This window comes from Typha latifolia, chromosome 8 (genome assembly GCF_019914945.1).
Source record: "Typha latifolia isolate L0001 chromosome 8, TyphaL0001v2, whole genome shotgun sequence".
In the NCBI taxonomy this organism is placed as follows: domain Eukaryota; kingdom Viridiplantae; phylum Streptophyta; class Magnoliopsida; order Poales; family Typhaceae; genus Typha; species Typha latifolia.
The window spans coordinates 6,931,212-6,950,004 of record NC_133093.1 but is presented as its reverse complement, the minus strand read 5'-3'; the positions used below and the strand labels follow the sequence as shown (position 1 = coordinate 6,950,004).

Here is an 18,793-nt window from a genome sequence, read left to right as displayed (position 1 = left end):
AACTCTCATCTCTTACACTTGGGTTTTCAGAACTCTAAAACCAACCGGGTCTCGCTATGTTAGCAAGTGTCAAAATAATAGGGCAGCTTGAGTTCAACTTGAGCTCGGCTCAAAATTAAATTTGTCAATTCTAAAAGAAAAAGAAAAATACCTAGGCTCAAAATTAATTTCTGAGTGTAGCTTTGAGCAGAGTAGCTACGTTCTGAAAAGATTTAAGTCTGTATCAATTCAGTGTTCATTCATTTCTCATCATTCTGGATCATAGAAACCATGGATCTATATAATGGATTCAATGAGAAATTTGTTCCAACTAAAAACACCATTACAATACCATCAGTAAGGCTCCTGAATTGAATTTTATCTCTGCACTGCTGAACATTTAAACATAAGAATGAAAAATATTATGAAGAAATAAAGTGATCTAAACATCAATAACCCAAAGGATTTCAACATTAGGACTTCATGGAAGTCAAACATGCACGAGTTTGACCAAAAAGGGTACCTATTTCACTGGATTAGAGTGCCATATCAAGAACACATTGAAAAGGGCATGTGCGTTTGCAAAATATTACTATTCTAAATGATTTGAAATTTCACCACCTGGAGAAGATGAGAGAATCAACCTCACCTGGAACAGATGGTTTCCACACTCTGCATTGGCTGCATACCAATATTAGGAGCTATTCACCTTATTAAGCTGCAGAAATTGGAATAAACAATAATTAAAATTTTGAAAATTCAAGAAATATTTAGCTATTTGAAGCCAAAATTGGTAAATTATATGATTTGTTCCGTGTGATTTCAGCTAACCCTTGGTCCTTTGTACTCCCAGCTTGCTCATATACCAAAACTGTAGGCCATTTTAGACCAGATAGTTGTTCAACCTACTGCTTCTCAGTCGTAGGCAAAGAGTTCCTCGTAGGGAGTGCTGAGAGACGTGGACGCAAGAGAAGATACAATGCTGGCCCTACAAAGGGAATCACTGCCATTGGTAGAAGCCAAGACCCTTTCTTGAGCCTGCATGAAATCATCGTCATTCTTTTCTCTTTCTTTAATTTTTCATTTTGTAAAGGATCTGTTAGGGCATGTTTCATAAAGAAATATGTGTATAGAATATTCACCATCTCCTTGCAGTCATATCATTATATACCCAAAAAGGAGAGAAGGCCGAGAGTAGAGAAAAATCAATGGATGTCACATGAATCTGCATTCAGAGAGAAAGAGGTGACCTAGCAATATGAACAAACGAAAGCTCTATATAATTTTGGTACAATTCATGGTGGAACATTGTAGTATCTTGACTAGTTGAGGAGGCTAACAAAATTATTTTCGAGAGGTGGATCCCAAGACATTTGCAGTATGAGAGAAGGTTTACTGGATATCAGCGCACTTACAAATTTGCTTTCTCTGAAATATTGGTAGAACTCCTTCCAGACATCACCACCAGCTAAAATAGCATATGTAATTAGTCCCACACCTGCAGCAAGTGTAATCTGGTCCGGAATGGAGTTACTTCCAGTCAATCAGCAGAAGAACTAGTCAATTATCATCTTGTATCCTAATTTTGTTTTACTTTCTGATATTTCTTTTTTTGTATTTAAGAAATGTGGATGGTATACATTATGAGCTTAAGTCTAACATATGAAATGAATTTAAGGCACAATTCACATATAAATACAATCAAGTATTTGTCAAATCAAATAGCATGCCAATATCTTAACCAAAAAGAACAAACCATCTTGGGCAATTAAAACTATTGTCTATGCAGATTCTCTGTCCAAGTTTCCTACTGTTAGGATCACTGGTATTTTCTAAGAGACCGATAAAGTTGAAGATTGGCTCACAAAATTTGGTAGAATTAGTCACAATTCCACAGCAGAACAAGTGCTTCCAATTTTGGAGTAGGATGTCTCCAGCTCATTCAATAGCCGCAATGTTAAATTAGTAGAAAAGAACTTTTTTCCTTCTTGTTAGAAAACCATCTAAGATAATTATATAAAAGCTCATCCAATTGGTCACGTAAATCAACATCCACCTATCACAGTAGAAAAATAGCAATGCCCAAAACCACCTCTATTAGAAACAACCTCTTCAGAAATGAAGGTAATATTGCAGACAATTACATTTCCCTCCTCAGACCCTGCAAAGGCAGGCCTCATGCATGGGATGCCCTCAAACCATCTCTAAACAATTATTTTCAAAGTAATGACTTCAAGGCAACAGTTAAAAATGCAACATTACTTGAAGGTTAGGTTGATTATTCTTTTTTTCATGGAATACATTCTCTGTTAAGGATGATGCCCTCTACATCTGAATTTGCATAAAGCATATTACGCATGCACATAAGCTTTACCAAGAAAAATATGTGCTTCTTAACTACTTGGAATCTTACCCCAGCAGTTATTCTTGATTCAAGAAAATTCAAAGGCCACTGAGTGACTTCATCTTCTCCAACAGCTGATGGAGGTGGCTTCCAAAGAACGAAGTATGGAATAAGACCATATGCACCACCAATGATAGACAGAACTAGGAATGGCCAGACAGGAATCTTGCTTCTTGAACTGCAGGACCAAATTTGAACACATTAAATCTACTTAAGATGGGATAGACAGAAAAGAATGTTAACATGGACTTCTAATGATTAGCATTCTATCAAAAAGTAAATAGCTGTGCTTAATTGGACTAACAAGCTAAACTTGTGAATGCATAACATAAAAACAACAGCAATACACTCAGGAACGTCATTTCTCTTTCAATACTAGTCAAAGCGCATGTACACTATATTCTATCATGATAGCTTGTCATCCATTACCGAAATAATACAGCACTATCTGCATTTTAAGTGCTTGAGCTCTGATTTTGGAACTCTTAAGGCTGTGTTCACATGTAGAATAGAGCAAGGTTCATCGGATCAGCCGATCCCGATCCGGATCGGCCTGTTTTATTTAAACCGGATCAGATCTGATTTTGGAACTCTTAAGGCTGTGTTCACATGTAGAATAGAGCAAGGTTCATCGGATCAGCCGATCCCGATCCGGATCGGCCTGTTTTATTTAAACCGGATCAGATCCATAATGGATTTGACCCGGATCCGACCCGGGGACATCCATTATTGATATCCCTAAGCCAAGCTAGACAACTTTACATTTTTTTGACTTTACCTTATTTTTTTCTCACACACACACACTCTCTCTCTCTCTTTCTCTTTCACTCATTTCTTCAAACTCTCACTCTATCTAAATTCTAACAGAAAGATCTAGCTCCGACTTTACCTTATTAAATTTTTTTCTCTCAGTTTTTTAAATTTCTTTTACTCTCTCTCTCTCTCTTTTCTTCTATCTTTCTTCTTCTCCTCATCAGTATTCTCAGACAAAAGATCCACATATTGATTATTATTTACCTCAGAGATAACAAAATTCATTTGATATGAATGATATGATGCAATCACTCTTTGGAGCACTAGATCCTAGACACCATTATTTACAAATTTATGGTGATTATGATGAAGACGACTACAGAGATTTAGGAAAGCCAGATTGATATTCATCAAAGTTTTGACTTTTGAGTAAGTTAGTACTTTTATTTAATTTTTAAAGCTCATATGTGAATAATTATTATTTTCATATTTTTTTTGTCATGTTTTCTAAAATTTTTAAATTTTTCCTGCATTTTTAAAAAATATTTAGAATTTTTTGTAATTAAAAAAAATCTGATCCAATCCGAGCAACCGATCCAGCTGATACGTATCGTTTTTCCAGAAAGTCGATCCCGATTTTTCGAACCTTGGAATAGAGTGAAATAAGAATAGCAAAGTATATTTTGTTATTATTAAAATGGGGGATTTCTTTCGGAATAGCTATTTCTATGTTTACTTATATTCTAAAATAACAGTGCAATGATTATGTTTGATATAATATAAAGAGAAGGTAAAGAAGAAAAAATTACTAAAATACCCTTCGATTTGATATAAAGTTGATTGATGGAATAGATGGTAAATAAAATATTTTATATATACAATGCATGCAATAGATACAATATATGCAATGCATACAATACATATGTAGGGCAATACTTGTGCAATGCTATGTTTATGTATGCAATGTTATGTTTGTGTATACAATGCAATTAACTCGATGTGCACAATTAGGTCAATAGGTATGCAATATAGATGTAAGGCAACATTTATGCAATGCAGTTTGCTCAGTATGATACGATCTTCCCTTTAGGCTATGGAGCTCTGATACCAGCTTGATACGATCTCTCCTTTTGGGCTAATGCTCTAATACCAGCTTGGTACGATATCCCCTTAGGCTCAGGTTCAATCTCTTTCAATTTTCTGATCTGAACTAGATCTGGCACGGAACTTTGAAATAAGATCCCGAACGATACCACTGTCGGATCGATGTGAAATTTTGATATGCTGTAGCCCCGGAAAGAGATTTCCAACAAATCAAGTTTCAGGCGAATCAGAGTTGGGGATCTCGAGATATCGTCCATTTAGTGGACAAACGTCAGGATAGTCTGTTTTGGATCTGTGGATGGAGGCACGTGATCCTAAGTAATGGTGGATGGTGGAGGACCGGCGTTAATGGGGTGGCACCGGTGAAAAAGTGGTGAAGGAAGGGTTATGGTTGATGGAAAGGTTAGGGCAAGTGTTGGATAGATTGGAAGAAGAGGGAGGAGAGGGCCGCTCCTAAGGGACTAGGGTGATTGGCCGGTCGAGAGAGGTTAGAAGCGGTGTCGCCGGGGATTGACAGAACGGGAGCGAAGAAGACGAAGGAGGCAAGGCAAAACTCAATTCTCAATAATCAATAATAACTTTGGTTGCCATCCACATCCTTTTAGAGGCTAACTACAACTCAAAATTAATCCTAACAATACAATTTTTGCCGACCGCATTCGAACTCGCCCGACCGCGTTCGAACGCACCGAGTTCGCTCCTCTGGATTTGCGAACGCGATGCAGGCGTTCGAACGCGTGATCGAACGCGCCTGTCGGTATTTGCGAATGCGATGCAGGCGTTTACAGTGCGTTCGAACGCACCGCGATCGAACGCACAGTGCACTCTCTTCACCCACGTTCACAACCCTATTCACAAACCGTATTCGAACTCACTCCACTCGCGTTCGAACGCGACTTATAGAAAACTTATTTTAATTGAAATTAAACACTAAAATATGAAACAAAAACACTCCTAAAGTGAATCCATGCTCGAGAAGATGTCGGTGAAGTCCGAATCGTATCACAGTATGTACAGCTAGGCCGATATGTATGTGTAAGGCAGTACTTATGGAATACTATATCTACGTATGCAATGCTATTAGCACAGCTAGGCTGATGGGTATGCAATACACATGTAAAGCGGTACTTATGCAATGTTATATTTATGCATGAAATGCAGTTAGCTCTATATGCACAGCCAATAGGTATGCAACACACATGTAGGGCGATACTTATGTAATTAGCTCGATATGCATAACTAGATCGATATGTATGCAATACACATGTAAGCCGGTATTTATACAATGCTATATTTACGTATACAATGTAGTTAACTCAGTATACACAGCTAGGCCGATAGATATGCAATACACATTTAGGACAGTACTTATGCAATGTTATGGTACTTTTCATACCATATATATATTTTTTCTAAATATGATTATATTTTATAGTCAAAAAGAACAAATTTTATTGTAAATGGAAAATATATTTTTTGTTTTAGCTTAAAACATGAGATTACTAATAATATTATATTATTTTTTTCAAAAATTTCTTAGATTATTATTTAAAGAAAAAATATTTAATTAGGTTAATGCATAGTTTAAATAGTAAATATATTAGTTTATCTTTGAGTAAATATTTAATTTGATAAAATATTAATTTATTAGTATTATTTTTTATATTAGAATATACACAAATTATTTTGATAATAAGGTAATTTATAGAAAAATATCAATTAAATACTATATTATTAAAAAATTTATAAAATTTATCTTTACATTTATTTATATACAACTAAAATAATATTTAATAGTAATAATAATACTTTTTTTAAAGGGGTTATTTTAATGAAATATTAAATTATTAAGATTCATGTTGTTTAAGTTGATTATTTATTTAGTGTAAAATAAAAAAAATGATAAGAAAATAGTGATAAATTATGATAAGATGTTAATAAGAAGTTTGAGAGAGAGGACAAAAGTAATAAATTACGATAAAATGTTTGAAATAGATAAAAGATGAGGGATAAATTATAATAAGATTTTTAAAAGAGGTATAGTCAAATCAAGGAGAAATTGGTAATTGGGTTAGCGTATGGTATAAGATATAATTTTGATAAAAAATGTTTATATTCTAGAATATGGTTCTTATAATGTTTAGCTGTTAGTTTGGAATAAAATATTGTATTCTAAAATAAAATTTTTTATTATTCTTGAAGTGAACGGGCTGTAAGAATGATGAAAAGGAACGATGAAAAGGAAAGCTCTTTTATAACTGACATTGGAGACACCTTTTAATCTTTTATTTTATATGTAGTAGCATCACTTTGGCACTTTTCCTAGCTACAAAAGTACGATATAGATATGATGTTGAAAGGAAAAAATACATATGGCAGGTTACATAATACAATCAAAAGTATGATTAAATGATAGTATACAAATGGATCACACGAATAAATCGTAGTTTCAAGAAAATCGTAGTTCGAAAACACATATACATAATTACATATACGATTAAATCATAGTATAAAGATGTGCTTTAACAAGATAGCACTATCCAAAATTTCCCTCCGAATCAAATGGACCTCACGAGTCTTAGTCAAAAAAGATGACTCGTTCATGAGCTGAATGTACCAAATTAGATCACTCCTTTGAATCGGATGGTACTAATTGCCAAAAAAATTGATATATGGTTGAGATAAAAGCCATCAGAAAAGACTAACTTCAACCCTATCGAAAGGATTCTTGATTTAATTCCAATCGGTGAAACATGTTAAAGCGATTGGGCTCAAGGAAGATGACTCTGATTCAGTAGAATTTGAAACGATTGAGCCTAATCGAACCAATGCGAGGCAATTTGACTCCTTTGTTTCCATTTGAATAAAATCAATTTTCATATGCTTAAAAGTACCCCCAAACATTGGACGCTGCATTTTATGTTTCTTTCCTATTTTTCTCTCTTTCCCATTTTTAGTTTTTCTTTTAGCATCCTTATGCTCACATTTGTTGCAAAGGTGGCTATTAACCACATTTATAGGAGAATGCCTACCGTCACTGTTGCAGAGGTGATTAGAATGAACACAAGTATTTACTAAATGCATCCAGAATTCGATTTTGTTATTACTTATTAATAATTCTATTTTTTGTATTATCTTGTTACTATCTCATATGAGTAACCTAAATTTTCTTATCTTTATTTTTCTTAACTTTGAAGATCTTTTATATTTTATATTATTTTTAAGAATTTAAATAATTTAAAAATGATCCAAAACCAAAGCAGTTGATACTGTTGAATGTTGATACATATCATTTTCTCTGACAATTGATAATGATACATTCTTTGTTATACAAACAACCTCTCCAATAGCTGAGCTAATGTTGCATATAACCATACATCTTGCCCCTCTCACAACCTACCTTAGAGGTAGGGATTTGGTGTGGACAGAACGGTGCAGCTAGGACTAGGCACGTAATTTGATGCTTGCTAGCACATCAATCGTGTTCAGCTAACAGTCTTAGTCACGCTGGAAATCATATCTAAAGGATTGTAAGATTAGAATGGGCATAATCAAGATTGTCAGATGTGCGTGAACGATGCATTAGCATGCATTCAACAACATGCCTAGGACAAGCCAAATAGGATTGTCGGCGTCGAGTCCCAATTCCCACATCAGTGGGGCATGTGCACCGGGACACCCTCAATCATAAAGAAGGTACTATACTACTATTCACAATAAAATGATAAATACATTGCTAAGTAGGAATTTATAGTTTACACCTTACCCTACATATTGTTCTTATTATCATTAGCACCTTATCATATAGGTATTTATTTTCAACCCTTGTACTTTATTTTTATTACCTCAAAAACACCACAAGTTAAATTTAACTAAATAGGTACTAACATAATAGGTAAAATTTCATCCTTATTGTAAATAAAAATTTAAAATACCTATGCTAACCATCTTTTGACCCAAAGACGGGTGTCATATTGCAACTTTTCCCTTCTCCCCTCCTTTGAAAGTACGGGTATATAGTCATTAAGCATGTATAATTAAATTGTCATCTATATGGTAACTCTAGGTTAGGCAGACTACTGATAGGGTATTCTCTAAAGCAAGAAAAAGAATGTAGGGGCCAAATGATAAATACCCATATGGTAACACATTGATGATAATAAGAACAAATGTAGGGAGCTATTAGAAACAATTACAAAGTTTAGCTACCTTTCAAACAGGAAAGACTTTTAGGCTTCTAATACGCATCCTCCACTCACTTTTAACCGACCGCTTCTTGTTAAGCCAAAATGTTATGACTTTCTATTGTATAAGGATATGATGTATTATGTGTTTTCTGGATTGCAAATCTGAGAAAATCTAAAAGTCTAAACAAGAGGGAAGTTCATAAATATTCATAACCTGAGCAAGTGAGGCCTAAAGTTGAAACAAAGTAATATTGAAGGAATAAAGCTCACTTCCAAGACTCGTAGAGCATAAGCACAAGATACAAAGCAAAGCATCTGAGTTATCAAAACAATGAGCATCAACAAAAAAAGTAACACTGATGAAGAAAATTAGATGTCACATTATACTATAATTGTCAGAAAAATAACATATTTGAACATCTCAGAAAAATTGTATGCTTGCACCAATTGAGATGAACTAAAAAACGGGGTACAAAAGCCAAGAAAGATATATCTATGTGTCCATGAAACAACAGATAAAATAAAGAGTAGATCTTAGTCTGACATAATTGCTATCAGCAAGCAGTTGGTTGATAATATTCCTAATCATATTTAAAGCAATAATAAATTCTACTGGTTTCAAATATTTTGCAATAGTAGAAACACTATATTGAATGAATTGTCATTATTATCAATGAGGAGTATCATTAGGCCAAATTTAATGTCTTCTAAAAAATTTACCAGATATTGCCCAACACATAATTATGAAGCGAAGGAACAAATTAGATACAAGGGAACATCTCGTACTAGCTTGCAATTAGAATCATAAGTGAAGATAAGATTTCTGAATCCTTGCTTAGACCACTATAAAACTTAATAGTAAGCTAGCATAAGGTTTCACCTATGTAGACAAGAAGACGAGCACCTAAATACTATATATAAGAAAGAATGTGAAAACTTAGCATATTCAAGATCATGTGACACAAGGGATTACAAAAATAATGTGATTTTATCAAGATTTTCGATAAATAAACAAAGAAAAGGAAAGTTGAGATGAAATAGTTTGAGCTCCAATAATCACCTTCTACCGGTAGGAATTAGCAGCATGCTATACACTAAGGGCCATAGACCCATAATGTACCACAGAGCTACCAGCACTTCATTCATTCTGAAGCCATCATCTCCTTTTAAATTCAGTAACTTTTGAAGAAAATACATATCTCTATACTGAAAATTTACCAAAAAAGAAACGAAAAGTTAAAAAAAAGGTAAAACTCAATAAGGTGCTTCATTCTTGTCTAAATTCTTTCATGTTAAGAATAAAATGAATCCAATCTTAATTCAAACTGGTCCAGTAACCTCTTCTTTGATGTGGCCTAGCATGTTGCCACAATAGAAAGTCAAAGATTGAACAAGATGGTTGCAATTAACTGGGCTGGAAAAACTGAAAATAACTTAAGACTTCTTATAGTGCTTTCTAAAAATTCTGTTGATTTAATTCGTCAGGCCTCCCATGAGCACAAAAGTGAAAAGCTAGTTTAGTCACATCATGATGTAGTACATAGAAACTTTCACACTTTGTGTAATCTTATCCTGATTTCGTAACCAACGAAACCTAGTAAATCGAAACATTCAAACTTTGTGTCATCTAATCTTGATTACTTAACTAATGAAACCTCATTGCCAAGAACTCTCAGTAAATCACATTACACATTGGGAGTTTCTTATTAGTTACCTTGGTGAGCTGAAACTCTACCTTTGAGGCTTGACTACATAGAATGAAACAATCCAGTGGTTCTTTGGTTCTAGCAGCACAGAAGCTATCATGGTTTCAACTTCAAGAACCTCAAAAACAGCATTTAAGAACCATCGAGTGACAACTGATTAGATACGCAAAAAGGAGTTCTAAAACAAATTTACACACTACGCCAAGCTGACGCCAATGCAAGTTTAATCAAATCAACTGGGTCCTATAAAAGATGTCTTCTTAGATTTTTTTCTTTATAATTTTTAATTAGCAGGATAGGATTTATAACTTAAAATTTTTAAAGGGCATCACTTGATGTGAACGTAAAACTTACTCCTTGCATCCAAGAGGTCATGATCTCTACAGAAAACTAAAAGAGAAAATGAATCTGATAGAAGAAGAGTAATGGCAGAAAATTTGATTGTAATTTTGTGCATTGAGTTCTACAAAATAATTGTGTATTTATAGCTAAATGAAGTTATTGTAATAATTGAAAAATACAAAAAAAATCAATCCTCACTAATATTAAGTTATTAAGTTATTTTACACTAAATATGGGAGGACAACTCTAGTACAAAATATGGGACATTTCTATAATATGCTAGGGTCTAGGGATATAGAATATTCTCAAACTATTATAAGGATATTCTAACATAATATCTTGAGAATATTCAGATATCATTCATGGTTATATTTACCATAATCTAAAAGATCTTGGTAGATTTACTGGATGTTCTAACAATTCCCCTCAAACTCAAGGTTGTACCATGGTAATGAAGCAGCCATCTTGAGTTTGGAAACAATATTACGCAATTGGCCAAGTGGATGTGACTTTGCAGAAAAGTTAGACAAGTTCATCTTCTAAGGAGATGGAGTCTAGCAAAATATCTTGATTATATATGGTAAATCTACTATAATCTTTTAGATTATGTAAACATTACCATGATTGATATAAGAATATTCTCAAAATATTGTTAAGAGAATATTCTTTATTCCTAGCGTATTGGCAATATCCCTTATTTCATATCATTCATGTCTTCCCATATTTGGCAGAAATCTGTCAGTATCAATTAGGATTGGTCTTTGTTGTATTTTTTTATTATTACAATGCCTCATTCAGCTATAAATAAGCCATTAATTTGTACATCCCAACACAGATTAACTTTTCCACCATTACTCTTCTTCTATCAGTTTCTTTTCCTCTTTTTATACATTATTTAAAAGATTATGATAGCTTTACCATATATTCTAATAATATTCTCAAGATATCGTGCTAGAATATCCTTATAATATTCCAATACCAAACATGGTAGATTTACCATATATTCCAACAGTTTCAAATCTTAGAAACAGCTCCAGAAAATGAGTAAGCCTGTGTACATCTTCCCTTCCCAGTTCTTGAAATTTTACCTTGTTCGAATAAGAGCCACTCTTTAGGTTCTTTGGACTTTGCTAACAATCTATATGACCTACAAGACCAGTAACTTTTAAGCTTGCCCACTGTTGTTTGGTAAAATCACAATAAATGGCCTAGATATTAGAGAGAGAGAGAGAGAAAAGTAATTGAGTCACATGCAGCATCACACATCAAGAATCTCCTTATTTTGATCTAACAATTACTTGAGATAAAGAAGACCTTACCAAATTGATATCATATTTGGACGAAAACATACCGGAGTTTGATTCGGCGTGAGCTGGAAAACGTAGTACATGAGCCCTGCCCATAACCCGAAGAGCAGAATAGAAGTAGTCCAATCATCTCCGCTCCCACCACCATCTCCACTACTCTCCACACTAACTCCTCCTTCCTCTTCCTGAATTGGGCCCTCAAAATCCTTACTCTCAACGGAATCCCTGCGGATTTGGAGGGCACCCCTTGTCCCAGAGGAGAAGATTGGAGTTGTTAGGCTGAGAACTGTGATGGGGTTCAGGGTTTTAGGCTTGAGATGGAATTGGGATCTATGGATTAGGATTTGGGGTCTAGGAAGAGATGGGAGAGAAGGATAATTACATGAGATAATCGGGTGGAATTTGGATGAGAGCATGGTGGATGGTGGAAGCTTGGAGTAGTGCAGTGTGAGGGGGAGAAGATGAGAGCTAAGACTTTGGTGGTGTTTTTTTTTTTCTTTTTTTTTTTGAGTTGTCCCAAAAGTGAAAGGTTAGTATTGGGAATAAGGTCGGGCCTCCAACTAGATAATCCACAACTTTGTTGTTCCTCTTTTTTTGTGATTTTTTTTTTTTGGATCATTTGTGATAAAGAAAATGACAAATTTGCTTCTGATTTTGCAGCTGTCCCTTTTTTTGTAATTAAGGAATTCAATAATTATGGGCAAGGCACCCCAAAAAATTACATTCTACTGTCCCTCCTGCGAAGGGTACCAACAGCATCAAGACATAAGATAGAGGAGAGCTCAGGCATCTCTAAGCCAGTTGACAAAAAGGAGAAAGAGGTTAACCAAGCCTGCTTTGCTAGATAGTTAGCAGCAAAATTCCCTTCTCTAAGGGTGTGACTAATTTTAACTTGAGAGGAGGAACAAAAGAGGTGTAGTATATCCATAATAATGTTTTTTTGTATTGTGGCTACCTATTCCTTTGGCCAAAAACTAATTAAGCTCTTTGGAGTCTATTTCAATGATCAGGTAGTGGATACCGAGATGTCCCACTTGCTCCAAAGCCTCGCGCATGGCTCACACTTCAGTAGTCAACGCATTATCACAGTTGGCAGGAGCACCACTTACTAAGAGAATGTTAGTATCAGTATCTTGGAAAAGCCAACCTCCTCCTCTCTTACTAGTTGTTGGGTCATATGATCCATCGTAGTTGAGTTTTACCGCGGGATGCAAAGGCCGAGACCACCTGATTAGTGGTGGAGGAAGTTGCTTTTCTAAGGATGTAGAACTTCCATTTGGGTTAAAATAGTCCATGGTCATCGTGATAATAGTTCGCCAGCAATTATAGGAGGATAATTTGTTGAGCTTTGATATTAGTCAAGTTTCTATATTTCTAGAGTTGCATAAAGAGTTTGCAATCAAAGCTAGAATAAACTTTTGTTTTTCTTTTGGTGAATTTCCTCCCTCATTTAGCTAGTCGCCCTCTAACCAATTACCGTTGAAGGATATATGAATACTAAGAGTGATCATGTTCAAATCTCAAATCTACTTAGCATTGGCACAATCTAACAAAATGATTAGTAGTTTCAAGGTCAAAGCCACAACTGTCATAGAGGGGTTCGATAGGCATACCCAGCCTGAGAAGTTTTGCCTTAGTAGGCAGATGGTTTCCAGTGAACTTCCACATGAAAGTTTTTAATTCTCAGGGCAATCGATAGTTTCCATAAAAGCTCACATTTGACATTATCATTAATCTTAGGCTCCGACTGCTCCACTAACAAAGTATAAGAATTCTTAACTGAGGCTACACCTCTGGGGTTTGCCGCCCACACACAAGAATCTTGACCAGAGTACTGAGGAGGCCTAATCTATTCAGTCATGGTTTGATCAAAACAGTGCAAGAGTCTCTCAATATTCCACTTGCCCCGATAAATTAGTTTAGTCACTTTCTTTTGTCCGAAACTTACACCCATATTAAGATAAATTGGTTTGAGAGAAAGCAGCATAGCAAAAACCCTAAGATCATTCATAATCAAAGTTGATTTGCCATCATTAGTGCTCTTAATGTATTTGTCCCTAAGGTTAGGTAGATAATATGCTTGTATATGCTAGACAAGCCTTGAGATCTAGCCATCTTGCCCCAAAGGCTAAATTTACCATATTTGCTATGCATTAATTGAACCCACAACAAGTCCTTATCATTAAGAAGACCAAATTTTTGGATTCACGAAAGCCAACCGAACTAGCCTGAGATTCCTAATATTCAAGCCCCCTGATCTTTAGGCAAAATGATATTGTTCTAATTCACAAAGTGATTGTCATTGATTTCCCCTTTAGCCCAAAGAAAAAGCCTTAGATTTCTTATCGGTATCCTCAACTAGTTTGAGGGGAACCACAAAGTTGAAGTTATAGCTAGGGATAGCATTGATAGTAGCATTAATAAGGGTTATTCTCCCAGCTTGGGATAAGGAAGATTTCCTCCACCCTACAAGCTTGGCATTAACCCATTAATAATGCCATTACAATCCCTGATACGCAGCCTAAAAGGTGTAATACCAGTTCCCAGGTAAGTAAAAGGAAAGCTCTCATGCAAAATATTTAAAGTATTTCTAATATCTCTACTGATAGTTGGATAAGTCCAAGAGGGGACATAAAAAGCAAATTTACTTAGGTTAACTTTTTTGTTAGAAATAGCCCTCCAAGACCTCTTTAATAACATCGCAACTGTTAGTAGAAGCCTTGGTAATAATGGTAAGATTATCAACATACATCAAATGACAAACTCTCGTATTAGAGCTCATAGGAGAACCTACTAAGTTACCATCATTCATTTTGCTATTAAGCATTACTGATAGAATTTGAGTCACTAGAATAAATAGATAAGGTAAAAGCGAGTCACCTTAGTAGATACTGTAATTGCCATGTATCATAATTAACCATATAAATGCAATTTCTAATCCAATCAATCCACTTAGAAGGAAAGTTCATTTTTTCCAAAGTAATAAGGATAGTCGACCAATTTAACTGATCATAAGCTTTCTCCATGTCAAATTTGACAATCATATAAGGTTCATTAGTAAGCTTTCTCCAAAGAGTGTGCCATCTCCTGAACAAACATGATATTATCCCCAATAAACCGACCTTCAACGAAAGTGAACTACTCAGGCATAATGAGCTGAGCCAATAGAGGTTTTAGCTGATTGGCTAACAACTTGGTTAGAATACAATATGTCACATTACAAAGGGAGATAGGGCAGAATTCAGACACCCTAGTAGGGTTAGGCTTTTTAGAAATCAAAGCAATAAAAATTTGGTTCCACAAGAGATGCAGCTTGTCATTGATCTAGAAACACCACACGGTCGTACACAAATCCTCACTTATGTGGCTCCAATAGGTTCTAAAAAATTTGACATGAAAGCTATCAGGGCTAGGAGACTTTCCAAGTGGCATGCCCCAGAAAATGTTTTTAATCTTAGTATCCGAAAATAGCTTAGTCAAATCATCATAGCAGTCATTGGGGATTGGCACAATACCCTTCTAGTTCCAATCAGTTGTTCTAACATCATTAAAACTATTCCAAATGTAACCATAAAAACTAATAAAAGCATACTTAATTGCTTTAACATCTTCAATTCTTTCACCAGAATCAAGTAACAGAGAGTGGATAGTGGATAGTATTGATCTTTCACTTAATCATGGTCGTCAGAAAGTAGTGAGAGTTCTTATCCCCCGAACGGATCCAACTATCTCTAGGTAGTCCAACCAAAAGTGCTCAAATCTAAAAGGCCTCCCGACAAAAGGCTTTCCAAAGGGAGAGAAGACATGTAATAGCATAATTAGAACTAATACGAATAAAATGGGAAACACACGTAGAAGGAAAAGTGTGAAGCCATTAGCTATTGACAGAAACTCTATTAAGCCGACACCAAATCCTCCCCTTTTTAGGGTGATTATTGGACCAAGTAAAAAGAGAACTAGAGAACCCTAGGTCAACTAGATTAGCAACCTTAATAGTATCCAAGAACTCCCTATTACTAGTCTCCATGGTGAAAGGCTACCACCTTTTTTGTTATTAGCATCAAGCAAAACATTAAAATCACCAGCAGAAATCCATGGCAACTCAATATATCTTAAAAACTTTAAATCAGCCAAGAGCATTCTTCTAATTAAATAAGAATTACTTGCAAAAATACCTGATGCCAACCAAGATGAATTGGAAAGTTTAGAGGTTATTATACTGTGTATTACTTGTGGTGATGCAAGAAGAATTGAGACCAAAACCTCAGACGTGTTCCAAAGCATCATGATACTGCCAGACAAGCCACAGTTAGAGGCTGCAAAAAACTCTCAGCTACAGCCAAGCCTACGAGCAATCAAGTTAGCCTTAGAGCCACTCACTCTAGTTTCCAACACAAATAAAACAACAATTTTTAAAAACCAAACGAGATCAAAACACCTATTACGGGTGGCTCTTTTCAAGGCTCCAAAGTAGTTCCAAACAATTGTATGCATTAAGAAAACTAATTAAAAACTTCCCTCTTGTGGCACAAAGGGAGGCTCGGTCGCACTATAAGACTTCATTTTCTTTATGCTTGAACGAGCCAAGGGGACAATGCCCTTCTTCCTTTGAATAATCTCTTTTGATGCTTGCAAGGCCATTTGGAAGTTCATATGCTTTCTGAACCTCCAGGCCTCCTCAAGGATCTTGGTTCCACCTTTACATTTCGGCTCCATAGCTAGATCCTCAACAGTAGATGACGAAGGCATAGAGGAGATAGATGCTTGGGCCTTACTCACCGCTACAAGGTGGGTTGCCAGCATCTCAGAGTTCTCTTCGTTGCCAAGGGCAAAGAGATCTTTTGTAGGTCAAGGTCTATATCTACAACCCTCTCAGCGCTAGAAGCCAGGTTATTTTCTTGAATCGTCTAATCTAACAGTTCAAAGTAAGCCACTTGAAAACCCCTAATGGTTATAAATTTGGTTAACTTACGAACACCGGAGATCGAGCCACATGTAGGCACCACCTTGTGATCTATTTTTTGAAAAAAATGCCAAAGGAGCCGTTTCGTTACCATGCACCGTGGGAACCTACTCTTTGCCTAGGTGACGAGATTGGTGAGCCAACTGGCTTGTTTTTCTGGAAGGACTAGCATGTGAGGTATGCATTCAATGGGTGGCAGTCACATCCACAAGGCTAGAGGGAGTGGACTTGGGAACTGGGTTCACCATAGATTGGTCTTGGCTAGGTTGCACCCCTTTAGACTTAGCCAAATTCATTTGAATCCAAGCCTTTAGGCACTCGGACCCAAGACAAGATAAATTAGGAGTCAAAATCGTAGGAGGCATTAGAGCGGGAAACACCATGCTTGACCGCCCAACATCATGAACAAACCTCGAACGCTCAGCATCAAGAGTAGAAATTGAACTAAACGTCTTTACTGTCCCAGTAGGTGTTGTGGCAAAGAGAATAGGGACTTTACCTAAAGAAGCCTAAGGCAAGAGAACGATACTAGGAACAAGAGGGGAGGGAGATGGAATGGGAGAGGGGGAGGGCCTTGAGGAGGCAACCTCTCCCAAGGCCATTGAAGGGCCCGAGGAAGACAAATTACCCCAAAATCGCTTCAGCAGGCACTCACGATTTCTCTGGAGGTAGAGGCATTTTATATTGTCCCTTTTTTCACTCCTTACTATCTATGGATTCTTGAATGGTAAATGCACGTACAGTAGTAGTAAACCCATGTATAACTGAATTTGGATAATTTTGCAAATAAAAATATAAACTAGATAATCCTGCAAAGAAAATTATTTTGGTTTATTAGGCAAATGAGCTGTTTTTTTTATTCTTTCTTTCTATTTTTTTTTTCAAATCTTTTCACTTTCATCAATTTTTATGATTAGATTTTATGGACTTTAATTGGTGATAAACAGCCAACTCTCTCCAAAGTCATATACACATATTTTTCAAGCACACTGCTTTAAATCTCCATAAGATAACAACACCTATGGAATGACAACATTTTTTAGTAATTGATTGAAGCATATGGGCTACCTAACTACAGGTAGGTCAAGATCAGATTATCCTGTTCATATGTGACTTGTACATTATAGACATACAGACATCCTAAGTTCTCTGCATTTTGCTTCCGGCAACTCCCAAGTTTATTGTAGTAGAAAATAATCTACGAAATTTTTTTTATTTTTTTTCGTGTAATATTCCAGTTAAACTAATTAGGTTGAGATTCAACTAAAAAATATTGAGCCCCTTTAATTATCTAAACATACTCCCACTCACAAGAAGAACTATGTGCATTCTAATTGTCTTAGTCGCCTTACCTCTCTCCTGAGAAAATTTCAATTGATTATATTTACTACCAAATTCAATTAGAAACAACCCTCAGTTGTGGCATTTCAAGGCTAACGTGTTTCAACTCCCACCAAATATTAAATCAATGAGTGATCACCTCTTTGGTTCTAATGAAACATCCCTCTCATTTAGAGCCTCTCCCCTCATTAGACTACTCACAATAAGGAAATTATATAACATAGTCAATTGGTTTCAAACCATATACACAAGATCTATCATTTTTACTTCTCTTTGCACTGTAACAGAAGTGTTTAAAAGAAAATCAAGTAGCGGATTGACAGAAACATTAGCATGGTTATGGAGTCAATGGCCTATTGAGGATAGGATTTATAGTCATCCTTCTATAGAATTTGTTGAAGTCTGTATCTATCTATCACACACCCCTACAAGCTGATGGGGTAGGCACTCAACATAAGCTTGGTATAGTTAGTAAAGAAAAGCAAGCAAAGGATAGACCCTTTATTAACAAAAAGAAGAAGAAGTTAATATTTGATTAGCTGTGCTGATGTAAAGACGTTGAGCTCTTTACAGACAACTTTGTCATGAACATAGTGATATTCAATTTTCAAATGCTTCATCTTTGAATGGTGGATTAGAGGGTAACGAGATGGAGCTGATGTTATCACACCAAATTAGAGACGTGGCGAGAGTGATATGCAAGTCAT

At 35.6% G+C, this 18,793-nt stretch overlaps 1 protein-coding gene across 1 annotated transcript; it reads right to left on the bottom strand.

The window, feature by feature from the left end:
- Positions 1–322: 322 nt before the first annotated feature.
- Positions 323–12,306, bottom strand: LOC140793850 (uncharacterized). The gene is made up of 7 exons (XM_073145596.1): positions 11,827–12,306; positions 9,488–9,633; positions 2,393–2,561; positions 1,395–1,493; positions 1,122–1,204; positions 811–1,017; positions 323–697 (listed from the first exon to the last, which is right to left on the bottom strand). The coding sequence occupies exons 1-6, from the start codon at positions 12,196–12,198 to the stop codon at positions 885–887; spliced, it is 1,002 nt and encodes a 333-aa protein (XP_073001697.1). The 5' UTR covers positions 12,199–12,306; the 3' UTR covers positions 323–697; positions 811–884.
- Positions 12,307–18,793: the final 6,487 nt, after the last annotated feature.